Source organism: Podarcis cretensis, assembly GCF_951804945.1.
Source record: "Podarcis cretensis genome assembly, chromosome: 2".
In the NCBI taxonomy this organism is placed as follows: Eukaryota; Metazoa; Chordata; class Lepidosauria; order Squamata; family Lacertidae; genus Podarcis; species Podarcis cretensis.
Genome location: NC_137171.1, coordinates 105,719,825 through 105,743,630, shown reverse-complemented (window position 1 = coordinate 105,743,630; position 23,806 = coordinate 105,719,825). Strand labels below are relative to the sequence as shown.

Below are 23,806 nucleotides of genomic sequence, written 5' to 3'. Positions count from 1 at the left end.
TTAACTGGCTTAACCCTAAAATCATAGCATTGTAATATAACTAATGATACTTGTCAAATCTAAGGTGAAAAAATAACCAAGAGATACAGGAAGGTAGGTTTATATCTTTGGTTATATTTAGCATGCAAACTGCAATTTTCTCAGGGAGACATAATTTTGCAAAAAAAAAAAGAAAAAAAAAAAGTTTTATCTTCCTAGCTGCAATAGAACTCGCTTGTACTTCTAAGTTAGTGGAAAGAGATTCAAATGATAAGAAATGATTTCCATAATTAAATAGGCAAGAGTCTGGAATGTTAATAAAGGCAGAGAAACATAGCGGTTGCCATAACAACCTGATGTAATGGCTGATTGACATGACAATCTGCTGAATTTTTGTAATTATAGCAGCAGCTGATGTTTCCAGTTACGTTATTGGTTCTTTTTCAGTCATCTTAGAGCTCAATATTTTTCATATTGCCAAAGCTGCAAAATCCTTCATTACATTCCTGCAGGTGCCACCCATGTTAAGGGGTGAAAGTCTAAACAACCAGCATTTTTTTGTTTTAAAAATCAGATTATTTTTGGGGGGTGGGGAAATCATGTTCTTCACATGCCACTGCACTGTGAACTCTCATCTGCAGTGTATAATGCATATCTAAAATAGAGAAACTATCTCTCTCTTTAAAGGTTTTTAAAAGGGGGGGGGGTACAGCAACTAACAAGAAAACAAGGCAAAAAAGAGTGCAAAAAGTTTACACTATGCATCAATTTAGTTCACAAGTGTTTCAGAAGTGTTGCACAACATTTTTAACAAGGTGAAGACTAGAAAAAAACTGAAATTGATTGACCATTCCGGATAGGTGTTTATGAGGGGCACTAGGCCTTGATGGCCTAGAATATATTTCCAATATGCATTCGCTCACAGCATTAGTACCGAGACAGTTGGTAGCTATGTTACGTATGCCACAAAGCAGTTTATATCAGATGCAATGTGCTGGTTGAACAGCCCAAAACATCGTCACACAACGTTGTACAGGCACACAGTTGAGAGCAGGAGTAGATGAAGTTGCTTTCAAATCAGTTATCTTGTCTTTATATGATTTCCATATACTGAAAATGCATAGATGTTTCATTAAAAGTGTTCGACTAAATTAAGGGTTCACTGTTATATATATATTTCTACAGGAATGCCTCGATCCAGGCCTTGGCCAATGACTCCCTTGTGTAGAGTTTCTCTACTGAAGAGGGTCTCACACCTGCACCTCAGCAGTGATTTCTCATTCACAAATGGCATGTGCATGTGAGTGAACTTGATTACTTGCTGAGCTTTTCTCTTCTATCCCCATATTGCCTCATCATCTTCACCCCGATGAAATTTAGATTTTAAGCTCTTCAAGAGATCTGTTTTTGCTGATGTCACTGTTAAGTGTCAGTTCAATGCCTAGAGCAGCCATCTCTCTCTCTCTCTCTAACACACACACACACACACACACACCGATTTTTCTCTGAAAGGAGCTCCACTCCCACACAGCAATTTATTCACGAGAAAGAATGACAGATAGTGCCAATGCCAGTTGAGTACAGCTACATCAAACCAACGACCACCGAAGTAACTCACCTCTTCATTGCTCTCATTCCCATAAAAGTCATCTTCCATCTGAGCTCCTCGCCAAACCCCACTGATCTCTTCTTTTAAATCCACAGAAAAGCCGCAGCTTTCTGATGACAGGTTCAAGGGCTTCCCGTGAGGTGCTGATCTAGGTTTTGAGGAATAGGTGAAAACATCCTCTCGCCGGTCTTCGGCTGCTTGCTTGTTTTCACATGCTTCAACATCACTCAATGCCAAGTTTAAAAAACTGTAAGATGTTTCACTATCCTTCAGCGACAGATTGCTGGAATCCAGTTGAGAAGTTTCTTTATCAGGGAATATCCACTCATCTGTAAATAAAGGGGTGGGGGGAGAGAGAGAGAAGCAACACAGATGGTAACTGTTTCTATATAAAAATGTGTCTTTCAGGAAAATTATCAAGCAAACATTGAGCTGCTTGAGAAATAAAATGGAGATTGTCAAAAGTCATAAAACGAAGCTATAACAACTACAGAATATAAGTGGATGTCTTAAACAAGGATGGGGAACCTATGGCTCTCTGGGTGTTCTTGACCCACAACTGAACATCATTTCTAGCCAGATTGAACCTGGTGTTGTTGTTGTTTAGTCGTTTAGTCGTGTCCGACTCTTCGTGACCCCATGGACCAGAGCACGCCAGGCACTCCTGTCTTCCACTGCCTCCCGCAGTTTGGTCAAACTCATGCTGGTAGCTTCAAGAACACTATCCAACCATCTCGTCCTCTATCGTCCCCTTCTCCTTGTGCCCGCAATCTTTCCCAGCATCAGGGTCTTTTCCAGGGAGTCTTCTCTTCTCATGAGGTGGCCAAAGTATTGGCGCCTCAGCTTCAGGATCTGTCCTTCCAGTGAGCACTCAGGGCTGATTTCCTTAAGAAGGGATAGGTTTGATCTTCTTGCAGTCTCCTCCAGCACCATAATTCAAAAGCATCAATTCTTCGCCAATCAGCCTTCTTTATGGTCCAGCTTTCACTTCCATACATACTAACCTGGTGTTAGTACTGCATAATGCAGGACAGTTATTTGTTGAAGCATTTCCTCACTTATCAATTGATCTAGACCCTGCAGTCAGTGATGTGCAGGGCTCTTCTCATTGCCCCATGGGTAGGCAGCATCTACTGTGTAGTGGCACATGATAGTCTCTGTTACACCCTGACTATGGAAATCTTCAACTCTTGGAGAGACAGATGGGGACAACTTCACTGGGCTTCCATCGCCAAGTTAAGACACATTCGTTCTCCTGAACTTTTGGAGAAAATTAATATCTTCTGTGCACAAAGTATATGGTCAGCTAGTAAGTTATATCCCTCCACATCTGTCCCAGCTTTGACGTGTTACCTCTTGTTCCACCACACCCAACCTGTCTCCATAAACAAACCCCTTCCTCTGCACACCTGGCCCCATCCACTGTTTTGTTTCTTTGTCATGCTGGACTAAGACGAAAGCTTTGTTACGGGCTTATCTATATAAATAGTACCCGATTCCTTAAAAATTATATGATGTGCTTCCTCTTCAAAGGAGTCGAATGTCCCAACCTCTACATTCAGCTCCACACACCCTTGTCCAATTTATATTTGAATCTCAAAAGTGCAGCTTTGAGCTGGTATGAAAAAATGCACGAATATATCCATTTCACCAGATTCCCCCTGCAAGCAGGCAGTGCTAATCTTCTTGTTTTAAAACAAACATAAAGCCAATGAAATGGATTTAAAGATTGACTGTGCCAGATAAACATGGGACGGAGCTGTTTTACCACCTCGTTGTTAAATTATACTTTACTGTTATGTTAGGGGGAAATGTCAATGGGATTGATTAAGGGAGATCTCAAACAACATCTAGGGAAAAGAAGAACTGCTCAAGTATTCATCACTCCCTTATCTTCATTAGATGAAGAACTGTGCGGCTTGGTCACTACAGCTTGGAACTCCCTAGCTCCATAAACCAATATTACCCACCAGCAATAGGGTTTTTTGTGGGGGGGGGAGAGATCACATAAAATACTAAACTGGAAGTTGCATTGCAAAAGCACCATGACCTGCTGCTAACAGTAAGGGAGAAAAGAGATACCGGTAACACTGTCACTGAGCCTGAGTGACACAGCACAGGTAAAACAGAGATTTCCACTGAAAATTGCATTCCAATACAGAGGTCTCTCCATGCACATGAATAGTTATCCCAGTTTGTGACATCATGATGCTCAGCACTGCTCATAGGAGCCAACTCCTAGGGGCCGGGGTCCCTTTGCCCCCCAAATAAAATACTTGAGGGGGCTATCCTCCCCAAGTTGATGAACACGGACATTCAAATGGCATGTGCGCACCGTAACATGTGAACAATTATGTAGAGTGGGGCTTACCTGCTCTCCCCAATATGTTATTCAAGTTGGCATCCCTGGCACTGCCCCAAGCCAACACTAGCCAGATGGTGAGGACACGCCATCTGAGAAACACATCTGATTTCTGACATTTATATTCATTTCAATGGCACCCTCTTTGCAAAACTAAGAGGAAGCTGGGGTTTTGCACCATGCCCTATGTACACTTGGCAATGCAGATTCTCTTTCATTCAGTAGTTAAAGAAGCAAATGGTTTGGAAAACGGGTGGTGGTAGTCTTTTCTCTCCCTTTTAAGGCAGATATTTTGAGCAGGAAGATACACTTAACTCGGGGGTCTTACGAAGTGAAAAAAGAAGATAGCATGTAGGATTGTAGAATGCGATCTCACACCTGTTACACAGCTCGGCAACTAATGTGACCTGTAGTCAGTATATACTTGTTTACAAGTGAACAAGATGAGTGTTCTAGAACAAACTAAATCCTATTATCTCTCAGCCATGAATTTACTGGAATTCTTCCACTGGAAAAAAATAAATAAAATGTTTCCATATCAATTGTAATGAATAATTTCGTGTATCTTCTTAGGAAAAATATGTAAATTACAGTGTAATCACAGTATTGCAGCAAACAAGATAAATACAAGAATGATCACCTAAATGTCTAATTAGTTTCTCTGCAGAGTCAGATTTATGCTGGAGCTTCTAATTGCAGCCTAACATTTTAATGAAGGTTTCAACATGGCATAAATAAGACTGACGAATGATACACAATATTCATTCATTTTATTTCTTCCTTTGCCCCCAAACAATTTCCTTTTTGTAATGGAATTGCACACCTGCTTTGGAAGATACGTTTATGTATTCTCTGCTACCTATCTAAAAAATTTCAATTCTAAATTTGAAAGGACCTAATACAAAGCAATATGGATAATCTCTGGATTATGGGTCAAACCAAGATGAAAACCAGGACTGAGACGAATACATATTCTTCAATACTCTGGCATGACTTTTACATCCCCCTGATTTCTACAAACTTCACTGTGTTCCTTAGGAATGTTTTTTTTATTGCCTAATATGCTGTCCTGTTATTTATCTCTGAAACAACAACACACACAGGATTCTTAGGATTCTAACATGAGACTGCAAATTAATTCAGGCATTTTCTGTTGTTCATATATTATTCACTATAGACATACTGACTGCAGTATCAAGGAAAGAATATCAAGGAACAAAAAGCTAGTTCCTTAGGGGTTTTCCTTTCGGGCCTGAGCCATGTTCCTAAGAGAATGGGACTTATACACTTTACATCAATTGTGGGTAACCTTTGCTGAATTACAACCCCCATAATCCTTGGCCATTAGACATGCTTGCTGGGGCCAACTGGAACTTCAATCCAACAATGTCTGGAGGCCCAAAAGTTCCCCACACCTTTGTAAGCGACGGGAGGCAATACCAAGAGTGGTAAATGGGAGAAGCAGTAAGAGATTAGATAAATCAAGGTTCTTCCATGTTTCTAAAAGTCCTGCAACTCTGTGTGTGTGTGAACTTTTAGCCTGTAGTTTGGAGATTTGGGCATGTACGTGACTTGTCTTTCTGCTTTGTGAGGGCAAGGAAGTGTTGGAGAGGAAGGAATCACATTAGGAAAGATGTGGAGCTAAGGATGGGATGGATCACAGATCACAAGGTTTTTGGCAGTATGGTGCCTGCTTCATACATTTCTGAGTCTTGGACTCCAGTTGCACTGATAACCAGAAGCTCCTTTCAACAATTCTATCAACTCAAAAGGCTGCAGACCTTCTAATCAGATTGGAACTAGTCCCTACTACTGAGGCTTACATAATCTTGAGATGAGACCACCACAATGAATTCTACAAACGTTGGCTAGAGAACTATCATGAATTGGTGCATACATATTTCAGAGGCACTAAAAAAGTTGAAAAAGTTATCATTAGGCTTTCAGGAATTAGATTTTTTAACAGACTTTAATTTGAATTATCAAATATTTCTGTTAGTTGTTCTGAGACTTTGACAAGAGCCAGGTTATAAATTTAAGTGAATAACAGAAGATGATGCTTTGTTTGGAGCAGAGGTGAAGTGGGTCAGGAAAAGCTAAGGGGAAAATTCTGTGCTGCCAGCAATGTCCTAATTTCTTTGTGTCTCCATTTTGCCTCTTCCTGCCTACCATGTGATGGATCTGGACTGTTTCCTATTGTACACCTTTGCACACCTTAGTTGATTTAGGTCATTATAAAGCTGACCAGAGTGACTAGGAGCTAACAATGTGGTGGCACAGGTTTGATTGGTATGTACAGGAGACCAATTGTTCATTAAGTAGCTGTCTCACTGTCCAGAAGACAAACTGCACGGCAAGCTAACCACTTTGGCTTTTTATTTTTAAAAATGAAACCTGCTCCACAGAGATATCGAATGTAATAGTATGAAAGGCAGACATTAGTAACTAACTAGGACAAGTAAAAAGTTTCACTATTCTTGATGATTGGGTTCTTTTGGTGCTTAAATTTAATAAGGGCTTACAAGAATAATTTATTTTTAGTTCTTTCTCTCTAATCATGAAAGCATGGGAGTTCTTTATTTATATGCACTGCTCTGGTAGTCTTCGTTTAATCCTGCAAATCTTTATCAATGCTCTGAAGCAAATTCTGTTGCAGGGTGTTTGATTTCCATAATCCCTGCAGTGCAGACATTTATGTGAATTGCTTTAGAATCCTTTGAAACAAAGAGATTTATTCTTTTATTCGGGGACAGCAGAGATGCTAAAGAACATAAAAATTGTGCTAGAGCACTGACTATCTCAGAGTCTTTTCGGCCATCACTTTTTGAACATATTCTTCTACAACCACTCTCTGTTACTAGGGCAGGAGGGCGTGGCTGCATAGTATGTAGAGATAAACACACACACACACACACACACGCACACACACATGTTTTGGGTTGCAACCTTAAGCAAATTTGGAAGGTATATACATAAAAGCCTGAACCTAAAAAACAGGGTTCGTTCATAACTGCATGCTTATCCGGTGATGATTTGCATCTGTAATTACATCATCACAGACTTCCCTTTCACTTTGCTCATTTCATCCTTCTCATCAACTGAGGGATCAGTTCACTCAATCAGCTGTCTATTTTTTATGCTGATTAATGTGCTTTTCATAAATTAAGAGTTGTATATGCATGTACAAACCATCCAAGGCAGAGCATAATGTGATGCACATGCATGTATGAAGAAAACATTGGATACCTATCCAGAGCAGCAGCATATAGTTCTCAAGGGATCTTTAAGAGCTAGTGTGGTGTAATGAATAAGAGTGCTATGAGATCTGGGTTCAAGTCATGAAGGTCACTGGCGATCTCTCAGTGTAAGCTACCCTCACAAGGTTAGAACAGAACAGAACAGAACAGAACAGTAGAACTATAGAGTTGAAAGTCCAACCCCCCTGTCGATGCAGGAAAATCCATTAGTAGAGCATGTTTGATAGGGAATTATATAAGCCTTTGCTTGAAAACCTCTAATGAAGGAGCGTTCCCCACCTTCTAAGGCAATTTCCTCCGCTGCTGAACAGGCCATACCATCAGGAAGTTCCTCCTAAAGTTTTGTCTAAATCCTTTTTCTTGTAATTTAAACCCACTGGTTCAGGCCCTACCATCTGAAACAACAGAAAACAAGTTTGCTCCATCACTATGTGATAGCCATTTGAAGATGGTTGTCATATCATCTTCATTGTCTATTCTCCATCTAAACATATCTAACTCCTTCAACCTTTCCTCATTGGACTTCATCTTCAGGCTTCTAAGCATCTCTCCCTTCTCTGGATACTTGCAAGAAAACATCTCCCAACAGCACATCTCCTCCAGTGTTCAGTTTCCCTGCCTAATATTTCCACTTGGATGTCTCATTGCTATCTCAGATTCAACATGCTCAATAATGATTTTCCTTTGATCAGTCTTTTCATATCCATTGAGAATGTTACCATTCTCTCTGTTGATTGGACACACAGCCTGCCCAACACCTTTGATTCTATTCCCTCATCACTTCTCACATTCATTCAGTTGTCAAGTTGGGTTGTACAATGTTTTAAACAATGGGTTTGCTCTTCTCTGTCCCCCAGCAAACGGTCTGCTTCCTGTTGCAACGGTCTCCCACCTGGACTACTGAAACCTCCTCTACTCTGGCCTTCCTGTCTCATACCTCAGTACTCTCATCTCTACACAAAACTCAGCTGCCAAAAGAATGAATCTGTTCCTTCTGCCAGACCATGTGATGCTCCTCTTCAGATCCCTTCACTGGCATCCCTTTCGCTTCCGTATCAAGCACACTCCATGTCTTAATTTTTAAATCTATCTGGGATGTATATTCATCTTGCTTCTTGTTTTCTTCTCTATATTCTTCCAACTCTTCTCATCTGTCACCAACCAAGGGTCTCATGCTTCCTTAAACAACTTCACCCAAATTCTATGGGCCCCTTTGCTTATTCCCAGCTGAAATCTATCTATATCTATATGCATTTCCCACACTTTCCTCCCACTACCCATGTCTCTTCTCCTCCACGGTCTATTTTAAATTGTAAGTTCACCGGGAACAGGGACCAATACATCTTGCTTATGCAATTCTGTACTGTATCATGTACAAGGATGGCATGGTAATAATAGTAATATTCCAGCACTTCCACTTTCTTCATTGATCTTAGATGCAGAAATCTAAGGACTGGTTCACACTGTCGCTTTAAAAAAATGTCTTGAAAGCCGAGCTTTGCAAATTACAAGTTGCAGTTTTGTGGAACCACTACTACAGATTTACCAACTGAATACTTCATAGGCTTATCATGGGAAGATGGTTATACAGGAAACAAATGACCAATAGTCTTACATAGATGGGAATGCACAATTGATAATGTTCACATCTCGAATATGTCTCATATTCTAATGTAGCATAAAACAACATGAGCAAAGCAGATAAAAGTGTTATTAGAAAATGATTATGGAACTAAGTTAGCACAATTATCCTAGAAGCACATTAGGTCAAGGAGAAAAGCATGACGAGCTGAGAAGGAACAAGCACTGTTTACAACAATTAGAGCTATCAATATGATTGTTAATTATTGAAGCTATCACAACGAATCAACGGACATTTTAAACATCACATATACAAAAAACCTTCTTGCAGCCGCATGTCAGCCTTTTCAGTTATCACATTAGTGCCTTACCCTTGTCCAGTGACATTGGACTTGTGTTGTCAACGTTTTCTTTGTTTCCTTGATCTAAAGCCATATCAAGTGGTGAGGGAGATCGTTCAGAGCTGATGATGTCTTGAATTGGTTCTCTTCCCTTTTCCAAAGCTGGCATTTGGCATGATCTGTTAGTTCTGATGCTGCCAGATTTTGATACCTTTCAGGGGAAAAGAAGTTCTTAAGAGAAGGCAAAGTATCAACAATTAAACCAGCTCAAACTTAAAAGCACCAGAAAATTTTTTAAAATAGTAAAATATATCAAAGTCACTTTGTGTCTGTGCTCGTACATGGACACATACTTTTGCTAAGCACACAACACCCACAAAATCTCCTTTCTCCCTCTTCCAATATTAGAACTATTGTTGAGATAAATCTTATACAGCTATTTAAAAAAGATTGCTAAGCATATGCTTCCCAAATTTTCATGTCCCTCCATAGCCAGCCCCTTAAGGGCAATTCTTACTTCATTTCACAACCAGCCCTAACCCAGAATATGCCTGAAACATATACTCCCACAAGCCTGTTCTTTCATGATGTGCCATAAAATAATAGAATTGTTGAGTTGGAAGGGACCATGAGAGTTATCTAGTCCAACCCCCTGCAATGCAGGAATCTTTTGCCCAACATGGGGCTTGAACCCACAGTGCTAAGATTAAGGGTCTCAATCTCTACCAACTGTGCTATCCCAGCCATCACTCACACCCTGATAGAAATGTTGAGTACTGACACAAAATGGCTGCCATGGGCAACAACAAAAAGGTGATGGTACCCTGTACCAGTACCATTACAAACAAACAAACCAAAAAAGCAAGCACTCCTTCCTGATATTATGACTTGACACATACCGTTTCCTTTGGCTAACTTGTATCATCTCCACCAACAGCTATTATATATCTCAGAACTGTTTCCTTATTAACGGCACCAGTTTTGTTGTGTCAATTTAATGTACAGATCACTAAATTTCGGGGACTTCCAATGAAGCTCACTGTTTAAAGAAACAGGTTTCCTATATAGACAAATGATTGGCCATTAGGAGAGCAGGATGCTGGAATATATGATGCTTTGGCCTGTTTCAGCAGGCTCTTCTTAAGTTCGTTTTCCTACCTCCCCAGATGCCCTTGAGCTGAACCTTCGGCCTGAAGGTGGAGGCGGCCCAAGAACCTTAGATCCAAATGCAATGTGGGATACGTCTTGATTTTTACTGTTTCGTGTCGTGGCCAATCCCCGGTTTAATAGATGGTCTGCTAGAAAAATAAGGCAGACAATTAATACTGACACTGTGATCACACTGATTTATAAAGAGCGGTGCATATAATTTAACAAGGAGAAATCATACGTATAGTCATAAGCATCTACTCTGGTTAAACCACGCCAAAGAAAATCTCAAATGAAGTTCTTGCCGTACAAGTCAGGTGATGTGACAAAAACGTGTTGTGAGCAAGGACTGGGCACAGCAACTGGCAACGGGCAATAATTTAGAACTCAAACTGTATCTTTGTGTTTTGAATTGAACATGTTTGGCTATTCATTTATGTCACTAGTGGGAAATCAGTTTTAAATGCACATTTAAACAGAAAAAGAGAAACACTTAGATATACTATTGGATAGCTTGCTGAAGATGTATCAAATGCTGAGTATACTGTCAAACACTGGCCATCAATAGAAGTATTAAACTTTGAAGCTTAAATAAATTCAATTTTCCTTCTAAAATATGTTTATTGTGTATGAATGTAAGACAGAGGGTGCTATTCAACCAGGATCCCTACCAACCAAAAGAAAGAATATGTCAGTAGAATGGAGGGAGGCAATTTTTGACTATTCCTTCCTTGTACCGATCCCATCTTTTCCCGTCCCCCAAATCTCAAGAGCAGAACAAGATGGGGCTTAAAAAGGGAGTTGAAATTTCCAAAAGATGCTTCCCTCCTCGTTCTGTAGACAGGTGCCTTCATTCAGCAGAGGAATACCAACCAGACACAATTTGGAAAGAAAAACTACAAAGTGAATAATACTCTGTTTATCAATGGAAGAAAAATGTTGTGCATTTTAAAACAATTTGTTGTTGTTTAGTCATTTAGTCGTGTCCGATTCTTCGTGACCCCATGGACCAGAGCATGCCAGGCACTTCTGTCTTCCACTGCCTCCCGCAGTTTGGTCAAACTCATGCTGGTAGCTTCGAGAACACTGTCCAACCATCTTGTCCTCTGTTATCCCCTTCTCTTTGTGCGCTCCATCTTTCCAAACATCAGGGTCTTTTCCAGGGAGTCTTCTCTTCTCATGAGGTGGCTAAAGTATTGGAGCCTCAGCTTCAGGATCTGTCCTTCCCGTGAGCACTCATGGCTGATTTCATTAAGAATGGATAGGTTTGATCTTCTTGCAGTCCATGGGACTCTCAAGAGTCTCCTCCAGTTTTAAACAATAGCACAGACTTATTTCACCTTTTCAGTTCAGGGTAGACACTTGATTTGATTCCAGCTTCCCATAGTCCTTACCTAACATGCCACAAGTTTCTTTTCTTCTCCTATTTTCTGACATGAACGCCAAGCTGGCCATCAAGTTTTCCCACACATTACTAGTGGAACTGAACTGTACTTGCCCCCAGGCCTTCCTCCCATGCTTTAGTAGTGAGGAAGATGCCATACTAAAAGAGAGAGACAATAAGAGGCATTTTGCTAGGCCCAAGGGACATTGGCAAGCCATCATTAGGCTTTCCTCCTGAGATTCCAATTTACTCCCTGGTGATGGAAACAGGACTGGCTAATATTACCCACCAAATTTGTTTCACAACTTTTCTTCATCTCATGAAAGTGAATAATCTCCCACTGTTTGATGGCTCTTGCCCATACAAGAAAGACTGGAGATTCAAACATTCTAAGGAGTGGTGGAATAGCAACCTCAGGAGAGGTGACCTGTTTCGGCTAAGCATCGGCTTCTTTAATTTTCTGACTGCTTTGTGATGTTCTCCGCCCCTCTATCAATTATAAAAACAGATTAACATGAATAGTTTCCATTCATGATCACATTAATGGACTGCAATTAATTGGCTACATCAACACGTACAAGTCATCTGCTATATTGAGCAACAAGGTATAGTTAAAAGCAAAGTAAAAAGTAATTTGGGCTTTTGATTAGGACCGGAACAACATAAAAAAGAAAGTTTAAAAGATTTTTAAAAATAAATAAATCGAAGCTTAAACTTATCAAAGTGCTCACTTCCAGAAAGGCCTGATTTGGGGTCTTTGAAAAGAGAGGGAATGACAGTAGCAGAACTCATCTCCTATTCATAGTGCAAGGTTAAAACTAAAGATTGGATTAAACTCTGAAGCTCCAGGCATTTTATTTTCTGTGGTTAACAAAAAAGAAAAGAAAAAAGAACTTGGCATAGGTCAGGAATATACCCACTAATTACTTTACCACTTTACCAAGGGCTATAGTTTAGATGGTGAAACCTGGGGGTTCACTGCCTAATTGCCTTTTTAAACATAGTCATTTTTAAATCTTTAGATTCACCATTCTCATTAATTTAGCTATTGAATTATAATATCTTCTTTTACCGTAATGTTTCAGGAAATAAGAATAGGTATTTTTGGATCTGCAATTATACTGTCATTATATTTACGGATTATGATAATTTGAGTTTGGGGAAAGACTGAATAAAAATTAGATTAGCCAAATATGTTTTTGTTTTGTATTTCTTTCCCAAAACTGCAATCTTTTTGAGCACTCATGGCTTCTCTTTACTACAGGCCAACACTTTGGGAGGTTGTATATCTGTAAACTTGAGTATTTGTGCCATCTTGTACTTAAGCACGCACCTAGTAGCTATAGGCGAGAAGGAACTGCATGCAGGCAACTAACTAATGGAATTCCATGCAGACAAGCACCTTTCATTGCTTGCACAGTTAAATGCAGGCAGATCTGACTGGTAAAATTGGCTATGGCTGATAACTTCTACAGCCGATTTACAATTTTAAACAAATTTCAAAATCAAAACTGGAACTATAATTATCAAGCTATGGATACTTTGATTAATATGAAACTATTAAGAGTTATTCCTATATAAAATTATGAAGGCCTGACAATCACAGAAATCACAAAAGTGGGGTATTTTTATAGCTTAGCAGCTCATCTATGTTAGTGTAATGCATCTATTCCTAGAAATGCTCTCCATGAAGGAAGCATACCTATTACTAGCTAGCCAAGTTTTAAACCAACTTAAGTAAGCTTTCCATTTCAGTTTTTAAGGCACTTGTTTGCTGTTTGTCAGAAAGGATGTGGTGAGAATGTGCAAATGCAGATGCTGAAAATGTTTTTTTTTAAAAAAATAATATTTATTACCTTTAAAGCTTACAAAAAAGAAAAGGAAGAAGACAAAAGAACAAAAAAAGAACAAAAAAGAGAGAAAACAATACAATACATAAACAATACAAAACACAACCTTAACAAATTAAACTAACACAATAAACTAAACCAAACCAAACAAAAACAATTTAAAAACATACATCATACCTTTTCCATATTCTATCTTTCATTCCCTTGTATCATTGACCTCCTCTCACCTCCCTCTTTGTATTCCACTTCCATTAATTGTTTCAGCAATTCCTTTCCAACTTTCTCTATTTTCTATCATATAAATGTCTTAACATATTTTTAATCTTATTTCCATTAAAATTAGTATACTTATTTAAGCTTAACTCCTTATAGCATTTCAGCTAAAGCCATAAAATTTCCTTCCAACATTTTTCTATCACTCATTAATTTTACAATATTTCTATATATCGACTTTAAATTTCCAATCTTCTTCCACCATCTCCTCTCCCCAGTCTCGGACTCTACCAGCCACTTCCGTCAACTCCATACAGTCCATCAACCTGGAGATCTTATGTCCGAGGCTCTTAACTCTTTTCCACGTCCCTTCTGCCAGTCTTCTTCATATTCTTTGATGCTAAAGAGCAGATCTTGGGGAAACTCCAATCCAACGATACTTTTATTCCTTCGACAGGTCAGCCAGATTTCCATAATTAAAACTAGGATCCATAAAGTATTTCTGGGCATGTTTCAAAATTCCTCCAAATCCAAAGGCCCCCAGAACTCCAATCTCCTCCTGACCCAAGTCCATATTCCAAAAGTCAGTTAATCCCTGCATAGAGGGATCTTTCCAACTTTCCTTTTCTAGTCCAAGCCAGGCTCTGATCTTCAAAATCTGACTTTCTAGTCTCAATCATAAAGGGCCTCAACTTGTAGTCCTCAATTTGCCTCTGTAAGGCTAAGGCTCCCCCTTGTATTACTTTAGGTTTGACAACAGCAACTTTCTCCTTCTCCTTTTCAGCAATTTGCCCTGTTGAAATAGATTCCTGTGCCAAATCCTGAATAATTTCTGTATTGGTGCTCACTTTTGGTTCCAAAATGTCAATTTTAGTAGTCAAAGCATCTATCTTTTTATGAAGCTGTTCCAACAAATGGCTTATCTTAGAAAATGCAGTCCATAAGGCTTCTCCTGTCGACATTCTTGAATATCCAAGGTCAATCTCTAGTTCTCACAGTTCTTATCAAGCAGCTGGAGATTTCCCAGCTCCACTCTTGTAACTGTTTCAAAAGCTCCCTCTAGAGGGGAACAGTCTCCACTTGTATCAATCTTTTCCAACACAGATCAAAAAGTAAAGATAGTTTCAATTTTCAGATACTTTCCCTCCCTTTTAAATGCAGAAGCAGACAATGGAAACAATATATTTCTCTTATTTAACTGACTGTCAACATCCGTTTTCTTCGCTGTCAATGAACTCTCCTGAAACGTCAATCACTGGGAGCCCGTTCCCAGGTTCAGAGCAGTGGTAATTTAATTTTAATCACTCTCTCCTGCAGGATACACAGTCCAAAATTTCCCCCCTCTTCTCCTGCTTCCAAGGGGGGTCTAATAATTTCAATCGATGGAAGTTTAATCCTTTACATAAGGCTTTCCGAGACCTTAACTTGTAAGCTCTTTGCTTCAGTCTATTTACAAAAGGGGAAGGCGGACTTTCTGTTTTGAACCTTCCCCGTTCAATGCCAAATTAAGATATTTAAAGATCTAATTTTCAGTTTTACTCACGGGTTGTTGTTTAAAATCCAATTGTCCACAAGAAAAAGTCAGCGCTGTCCGGCAACAGCAATGCGGCTTCACTCCGTGAAAGAAGCAGTCGATTCAAAGCACCGCGCCGCTCACCCCACGTCGCTCCGGATCCCCAAAACAGGGTTTCCCCGCGAGTAGGGGAGGCGCAAAAGGTGCCAGGCGAATCCCAGGTTCACAAGCTTCTTCCGCCTGTGATTTCAATGGGTCTCCGCCTTCGCCGTGGCGGTACAGACCCAACTTTCCATGGAGCAAGTTCCTCCTGATCGGAGGAGCTCCGCCATTGCTGGGGGCGCCAACCCGGAAGTCCCAGATGCTGAAAATGTTAACAAAATTAACATTCCTTTGGTCCGATGAAACAGTAAGAACCAACGACTCAAAAAATGGACCCTCTTTTAATAGCACAATATCCTTTGGCATATTACTGGACACAAACGGATACACTTTGGACATGCCTTTGCACATGTAGCACTAAGTACCATGTAGCCCCAAAACAAGGTAGGGTCAGACATAGTAAACCCACTCCCAGTGGCAAGAACTGATGCAAGAAAAACATCAGATAGGTCTAACCATTTAGCCATTGATAGAGAACATGATATTTTTTCTGGATCTGCTAACCAACCTTGGTCTTCCAAAAACCCTGAAGATATTGCTTTGAACGTCTCAGCTAAGTTTTTCTTGCTTGTGCATGCCATCCTTTATTTCAGAGGTAGAGTTTAAACTATAATGAGTTCTAGAAATGTTAGGTGTCACAACAGCAAAAGGCTTTGTCTAGAGCAGGGATAGAGAACCATTGACCCTTCAGATGCTGGACTTTAACTCCTATCAGTCGCAGTCAGCATGGCCAACAATGATGTGAGCTGTAGTCCAACAACAACTGGAGTCAAACGTTTTCTGTTCCTTGTCTATGACAAACAGGAGCCAAACTGGCAAGTGCCCTTATTGGTATTACTGGGCTTTATTGTGCAAGGCACCTTCAATTAGGGGAAGCTGCTTTTCACGGGTCAGCCATGGTGATTCTGGACTGACTCCTGTGCATCATCTTGAACATCTGAAGGGTCCCTGAAATCCCAGTTTTTAAATCCATGGAAAGCAAGCATAATGATATGATGTGCGGATGAGCAAACATGGATATAATAAGCAGCACAAAGATATGCAGGATGGCAAAAAGGTATGCTATCAAAGAATGATTCACAATTAGAAGTGGACAGTAATGTGTACCTATGTAGAGTTAAAAGCGGGGGGGGGGGGGGCTCAGAGCATTGCTTCTGTGGAAATAAAAGCACTCAGGCAAAGAGAGTGCTAATTTTTAAGTAAATTACCAGTTTTGATTTGTGCTTAGTGGACCACTACATCTTGTCATTAGCAAGTTGAACTGCTCAATTTAAGCAACCAGACTTGATTTTGTGTTCAATTAAACCACGGTCCCATTAATGGGGAGGGGGGTGCAGAATTACTTCCTACAGTCCTACATTGACTAACAGTCAGTACTTAATCTGAGCTGGGAATTGAAGGAATTAAGAGCGTAAAATTTTTAGTCAAATTATACACGCAATGATTAACTGGATACATGCTGGTTTTATTAATTTTGTTGAAAGCATTCAAAACACAGAATTGCTCTTCAACAGTGTATCATTATATTTGTAATTCAGGGAAATTAGTTGTACACAATGAATTACAAACTTCAGTCTAGCAAATGTTAGAGGGGAGGGAGAGAATAGAAAACCTTTTTGTAAGGAAGTTGTGTGTGTGTGTAGGAGCAACACAATTTCCAGACACTTTCCCTTTGTCTTTGTGGATGTAAGAAGGGCAGAAACGAGACTTATGCACCTATTATTAAAACAAAAAAAATTCCTTCCAGTAGCACCTTAAAGACCAACTAAGTTAGTTCTTGGTATGAGCTTTCGTGTGCATGCACACTTCTTCAGATACGCACACGAAAGCTCATACCAAGAACTAACTTAGTTGGTCTTTAAGGTGCTACTGGAAGGAATTTTTTTTGTTTTGACTATGGCAGACCAACACGGCTACCTATCTGTAACTGCACCTATTATTAGTTATTTACACAGTGAAAGTAGGCAAATGTGTGACTAAACATGGATGCTTAAGTAGCAATAAGTAAGCAAATCTGTTTTCTCCTTTGACTGACTTTGCTTTGGCATGACCTTTTTATGATCATGAGGCACCTTTCTGGCATGAGCTTTGGCGATCATAAAAGCGTTGTGCCCAGGCACCTCCAGGAGGCTGTGACTGCTGCTGCGGGAAGCGGTAGGCAAAGGTGCAAGGAGGGAGCAAGTGAACAGGTGGGCAGACAAATGGCGGCGGGATGATGGTGGTGGTGGGATGGGGGGCATGATGCATAATGGCACCATTTTTCATAGAAATGAGGCACTGCCCACAATGCTTGGCTGATGTCCTCCTCAGATTCCAATGCTGCATCCCAGCCTCTGCTCCCTGCCTCCTCCTGCCTCTGCTCCCTGGCCTCAGCCCTCCCTTAGGTCTTCCTTCTATTCCCCTTCCCCATCTGTCTCAACCAGCCACTCCACTGCTGGTGGAATAAGAATGTTTTTGCCTAGTGCCTAAATATATGTAATGATGGTACCAGGAAAGCTTCCCTTGTTCATACATTCATGCTGATTACTTGATTAATGGAGAATTATGTGAGGACTTCCACATGCGAACACACCGTAACAGACCTACCACTACACATTGAACCTTCATATCATGTAAAATGTAACCCACTGGTGCCAATTCACACGTTCAGCTGCTAGCCAAGAAGATGCGTACATGTATGTGTGAAGCAGCATCCAAAATCGCTGTCCATGGTCCTTAAGCTTCTTTAGGGCATTGTCTATTTGCATACTGAAGAGGTCCTCAGTATCAAGGAAGAGAGCCTTGAGTCTGGCTCTGATGTTCTGTTCCAGGGAAGCGTGGCACCATTACTTCTAAGACTTTGTTTATTGCTGACATATTGAACTGTTGCTTGGCAAACAACTTGGGACTGTAACACCTTGATTCCTGCCTATGTCCACAACCAAATGAGAAACCATACATAGACACAACAGTGTGATTTAAAATCTTGCATATATGTAAAGAACAACACATCTATCTCTAATACTGCAGGCATTATATGAAAGAGTAAACAACTGTAATATACTCTTTCCCCTCCTAAATAACTCTCAATTATATATACTTCCAGATTATATCAATGTAATCCATCTTATTTTCCTAAAATGTAAAGTTCTTGGCAAGCAGAATGTACATTCTCTGCATCTGTATGGCATTGAAATTACTTAGATTGATGAAAGCCAATCCAAAACAATCAGTTTTTCAAGTTTGTTATCCCATTACCTTCTATTTGTAATCAGCAGAATCATTATCAGACACCAACTCTTGCTTTTGCTCCCATTCAAAATAAATGACCGATGGAAAAGACTAGGACCAGGGGGAAAACCCCCCCAGAACAGTGCAAGGCCTGACTGGATGGTGTTTCATGAATTCAGAAAGCAGTGACTCAGAACCCCACAAGTCCTAGTGGTGTATATATGTTGTGTATATATAAGTTACCCACTACCAAGGTAACTAAGGTTGCTGATGCTTACTGCATTATTGTACACAAGCTTATGAAACAGAAATTATCCTATGATCCCTGGCTTGCATGGGTTCATAGTAATGCACATTCACTTAATAAAGGACATGTTTAAGTTGAATAATCAGCAAGGTAGCTTTATCTCATGCATAAAAAATTAATAGAGTCATTAGAAGTTCTCAATGAATCTACCCCAATGAACTCAACTCCCCTTGCCCCCCTACATTTTATGTTATGCATCATAGTGTCCTTGAACTTTAAGATAAAAGACATTGGGATTCTTGGGTGTAGTCTTGAATTTTTATTCAAACATATAATTAAATGTCTTGTAAAATTAAAGTAGAACAGGCTGTCATACAGAGGATGAAATAAAAATAAAAAATAATTATACCCCTAAGTGGTTATCCAAAATTAAATGAACTCTATTACCTTTTTTGTTTTCATTATATTAGGCACTGGAGTAGTGCCACAGTATTTTAAATTAAATTATTCACCTTTCTTATTTTGTTGTAGTTCATATTAATAAAGATCTTTTCTCATTACAGAATTTAATGGCAGGGTTTCTTCTTTTGGTCTTGAAAGGAGACAACCGCTTTGTAAGTATTCCCCTCCCCCTTTAAATGGAATCTGTGAGCAAAATTGGTACGTGACTCAGAGACTACATAAGTGACCATTTCCTCTTAAAAGGCACATTCAAAGGACAATTTTAAAGAACAGGTGACTCTAATAACTTCATACTGTGCTTGTTTCCTGCTTTTCCAAAGCAGCCCATCAGCAATTTGCTATACAGTGGTACCTCTGGTTACGAACTTATTTGTTCTGGAGGTCCAGTACCCGAGGTACTATTTCTGGGTTAGCGGAGTCTGTAACCTGAAGCATCTGTAACCTGAAGCGTCTGTAACCCAAGGTACCACTGTACTGAGCCCCAGAGCTGGCCTAGCACATTTTGCCACTGAGGCAAAACAGAAAGTGCCCCTCCCCACCCCCTGCTGCCACTGACACCTCCTCCCCTGCCCCCCATGACTCCTCTGCTGCTCTCCACCCCTCTGCGCCTGCAAAAAAGGGGAGAAAAAGGAGGCTACCCAGGGAGCCGAAGACAGCAGTGGTGAGAGAGGTGGAGGAGGCGGCAAAGGGGGAGGAGTCAGCAGGCAGTGAGGCGTAGTGACCAAGGAGGTGTTGGCGAGGGGGGAGGAGTATACCTGTATACCTGAAGGAGCGTTTCCATCCCCATTGTTCAGCCCGGACACTGAGGTCCAGCTCCGAGGGCCTTCTGGCGGTTCCCTCACTGTGAGAAGCCAAGTTACAGGGAACCAGGCAGAAGGTCTTCTCGGTAGTAGCACCCGCCCTGTGGAACTCCCTCCCGCCAGATGTCAAGGAAATAAACAATTATCTGACTTTTAGAAGACATCTGAAGGCAGCCCTGTTTAGGGAAGTTTCATTGTTTCATCTTTTACTGTGTTTTTAATATCCTATTGGAAGCCACCCAGACTGGCTGGGGAAACCCAGCCAGATGGGAGGGTAAAAATAAATATAATAATAATAATAATAATAATAATAATAATAATTATGGAGTGGGGGAAGAGGTGGGTCATCCCTCCCAATGGTTTCAAGCCTGCCAACCCTGGGGCAAGGGCTTCATTTTGCCTCATGGGTGGGCCAGCCATGCTGGGCCCTCTTTTCAAAGCTTAAGAACCATGGATAAGCACAGTACCTTATTAATACACTCCAAGAGCATCTCACACTTCTGTATCTGAGCAAAGCCATAAGAAGGGCTTATAGAAAGATGTATTCTTTTATGAGGTTTTTTTTTTTCTTCCTGGCTTAGGTGCTTAGAACTGGTACCATCAATCCATCTATAAAAACCCCATTTCACAACAATTCATCATACCATAACCTAACCAAGAAATGGAATCTAAGTCCAGGCTACGCAGTTCATGGGGTGAGGCTATGCACACAGAGACGGAATCAGTTTTCAAAGGCTCCTACTAAGTTACTTTGCTCGGAGCAAGTGCATGTAATCTGACATCCAGTTTGAGGGAGAGGGACAAAACCTATCACAGGCTTTGAAGTTTCCAGGGTGAAAAACAGGTTTAGTGCACGCACACACATTTTCTCACATGTAATTGAACGCTCTGAGGAGAAGAAAGCGTGACACATGGAGATAATGGCATAAGCCCAGGGGTAGCTGTTACGTTCTATGTACTTTCTCATTCAGAGGGGAACATGTAAACTGCTCCTCATGTAAAATCCTTAAGATTGCTAACACCTGATTCTAGCAGTAGGACCTGAATGTAACATAATTTGTCTCTAAACAGGGGACATGCACCAAGAAGCAGCTTTGATGCTCTTAAGAGGCCACCAACATATCCAATAAGCACAAATTAATTTTACAACCTACCTAATTCCGGTGAAGTTAAGAGCCGACCTCCACATTTTTGTTCTGCTGGGCGTAGCTTGTTCATATTCAGCAGCTGGGTGACTTGCGGCACATCTGAATTTAACTGACAGGCTCGAGGAATCGTATCTGTTGGCCCATCAGCTGTGAATGCAATATCAATACAAGTCTGAGTAAAATACAGCGAAGGCTTCACTTTTCTACACACCCGGTAGCTGAAACGAACAAGGGAAACAATATAGCCTATTTTCATTTATATTTTAAAAACCCTCTAGCCCCCCATAGTTACAAAATGAAGAGTCTTCTAGCTGCCTCAAGGGTTATGAACCAGAAAACAAAAGCTCACTTATTCATTTGATGTCCAAACCATCTGATTCTTAATTCAATGGCATGATTTTTTCCAGGCAAGACTCATTATTTCTGAACTGGGAGTTAGCAGTACTAGAGATCTTCCTTACCTCATCTGGACAGGAGGATTTAATCAATAACTAATGTGCCAGAGCCCCCGGCATTCAGGAAAAACATTTAATAATGCCACAAGACCTCAAACGTAACCTTTTCTTACCAATAGGTTTTTTTAAAAACACAACAACAGCATAAATATTGTCTAAAACTGAATCACCTCAAATAAGAGATGTTCCCTCAGTCAATGATGCATTAAAAAGTATGAATGAAGAGACATGTGGATTGAGTGCAGACAGGTCCAGGATAAAAGTGAAGTATTCCTGTGTAAGGTAAACAAAATGGTTCCTGGACTATGTGCTACAGCTGGACTCCCTAAAGGCTGTAGTTTGGACGCCCCCAATAGAAGTTAAGCTTTCAATAGGTAGAGTATAGACAATGTAAGAGCTGTCTCTTTAGAGGGGGATGGGACAACATGATGATCTCAGTCCTTCTAGTCCCATAAATCTACAACTGCATTCACCAGCTGTTATATCTTTTCTAGGAAGCATAATTGCAGATGCCTGATTGCGGTTAACTTACTGTTAAAATAATTTATGTGTGAGGTTAAGAATTAATCAGATTTCAGGGTGGATGGGCTTTGCAATTAAATTCCACCTGCAATTAGCTGGCCTCACAATTTAGATCATGGCTGAGATTCAGTTACTATCTAATCTCATGTGGTTGTTACATCTGAGAAAGCTCTGTAACCTATCACACAAGTGGCAGAATGGGATATTTTGGCCCAGTTATTGCATCACCGAGTTGCTGCAATGTCGCTCCATAGCGTTAACAATTCCCACTGCAGCCGCTCCCCATGCCAGCATCAAGCCAACTGCCATGCCGTCAGAGATATACAAGTATTGGTCTATTGCTCATTTCAAGCAATCTAGAAATTAAACAGCATAATTTGCTTTCTAAACAGACTGTATTACTTTAATGCCTGTACTGTTTTTTTTTTGTCCAAGCCTCCCAGACATTCATATTATCTGACATGCCCAGATTCCACAGCAGTGTGTTGATATCAGTAATGGAGACTCAAAACTATAAAGGAAGAAAAAAACACATTTGGAACACAGCGTTCTACATAATCAGCCACATTGCTGGAAAACAAAGAAAGAAAGAAGATTCCCAAATGGAGAAGTGAAGCTACACTAGGAGAGGCACCGGCTGAGTACGCCAATCATTTTGTATCACAAGGCGTATCAACTTCCCAGTTTAATGAGAAATGAAAAAAGCTGAAACAAAAAATAAAATAAAATGTGGGGATGTAGCTCAACCTCCAGAGAAATATCCAAAGAGCTTTGCAGAAAGAAATCTACTTATCCACCTGATTCCCAATGCTGTGGATCGCCCCAAAGGCTCACTGCTCTAATCCCGATTAAATGAACAGCAAGGTTCCAACTTCAGTGCAAGATAATTAGCCGGCATTGTTTCACACATGAAACCATCTTCTGTACCTTTCTTTTGTAAAAATATCCAGCCATAACTGTGCTTTCCCTCACACTTTCCTTTCGAGGAGTGTAAAAATTGGGTCCTCTGAGTATATTTAGGCATATCTTCCTGATGGGAAGATCATACACATTTATTTATTTAAAGACAAATAAATTTAAAGGTTTATTTCTGTGAAGAACATTTATACTCAAATAATTTGAGATGGCTTCTCCATTTCCTGGCAAAAGTTTCTATCAGTTCAAAATTCAGTTCTGGACTGGCCCAATGGGACAAAGTCTCTCCCCCACCCCCTAGATCAAGAGAATGCCTCCAAGAAGATGTGGCTATTGTTTCAGGATGAGATGAGTGGTTCGAACAAACTCTGCATGGTGGGATCTGGGATCCCACTCCTGGGAAACCCTGACACCGTGCAAGTGATATTGGCAGAGTTCAATGGGAAACACTCTTACATAAATCTTACTGATACATGGAACTTGAGAAAGAGCAGGAAATGTCCCAGTTGTGTTTTTGATTAGATTAAGTCAGAATAACTCCGCAGCTCCTAGCAGGGCTATGTTAATTGGCACCAGATGTGGAAAGAAAAACAAGCTTATCATGCTCAAGAGGTATGCAACATCTAAGTTGGCATGAAATGTCAATT

General features: G+C 40.3%; 1 protein-coding gene across 6 annotated transcripts in view; it reads right to left on the bottom strand.

Annotated features, from left to right (window-relative positions):
• CFAP20DC (CFAP20 domain containing) overlaps positions 1–23,806 on the bottom strand; it is a 147,128-nt gene that overhangs the window by 59,777 nt on the left and 63,545 nt on the right. For 3 of the 6 annotated variants that reach the window (XM_079961483.1, XM_079961485.1, XM_079961486.1), the window contains 4 exons: positions 21,274–21,414; positions 10,288–10,427; positions 9,160–9,340; positions 1,598–1,917 (listed from right to left, as the gene is read on the bottom strand). In XM_079961483.1, coding sequence (XP_079817609.1) covers positions 1,598–1,917; positions 9,160–9,340; positions 10,288–10,427; positions 21,274–21,414 — 782 coding nt within the window. Of the gene's footprint in view, positions 1–1,597; positions 1,918–7,465; positions 7,603–9,159; positions 9,341–10,287; positions 10,428–21,273; positions 21,486–23,806 lie in introns of those variants that run through there. The other 3 variants (XM_079961484.1, XM_079961487.1, XM_079961488.1) reach the window with 3 other exon arrangements.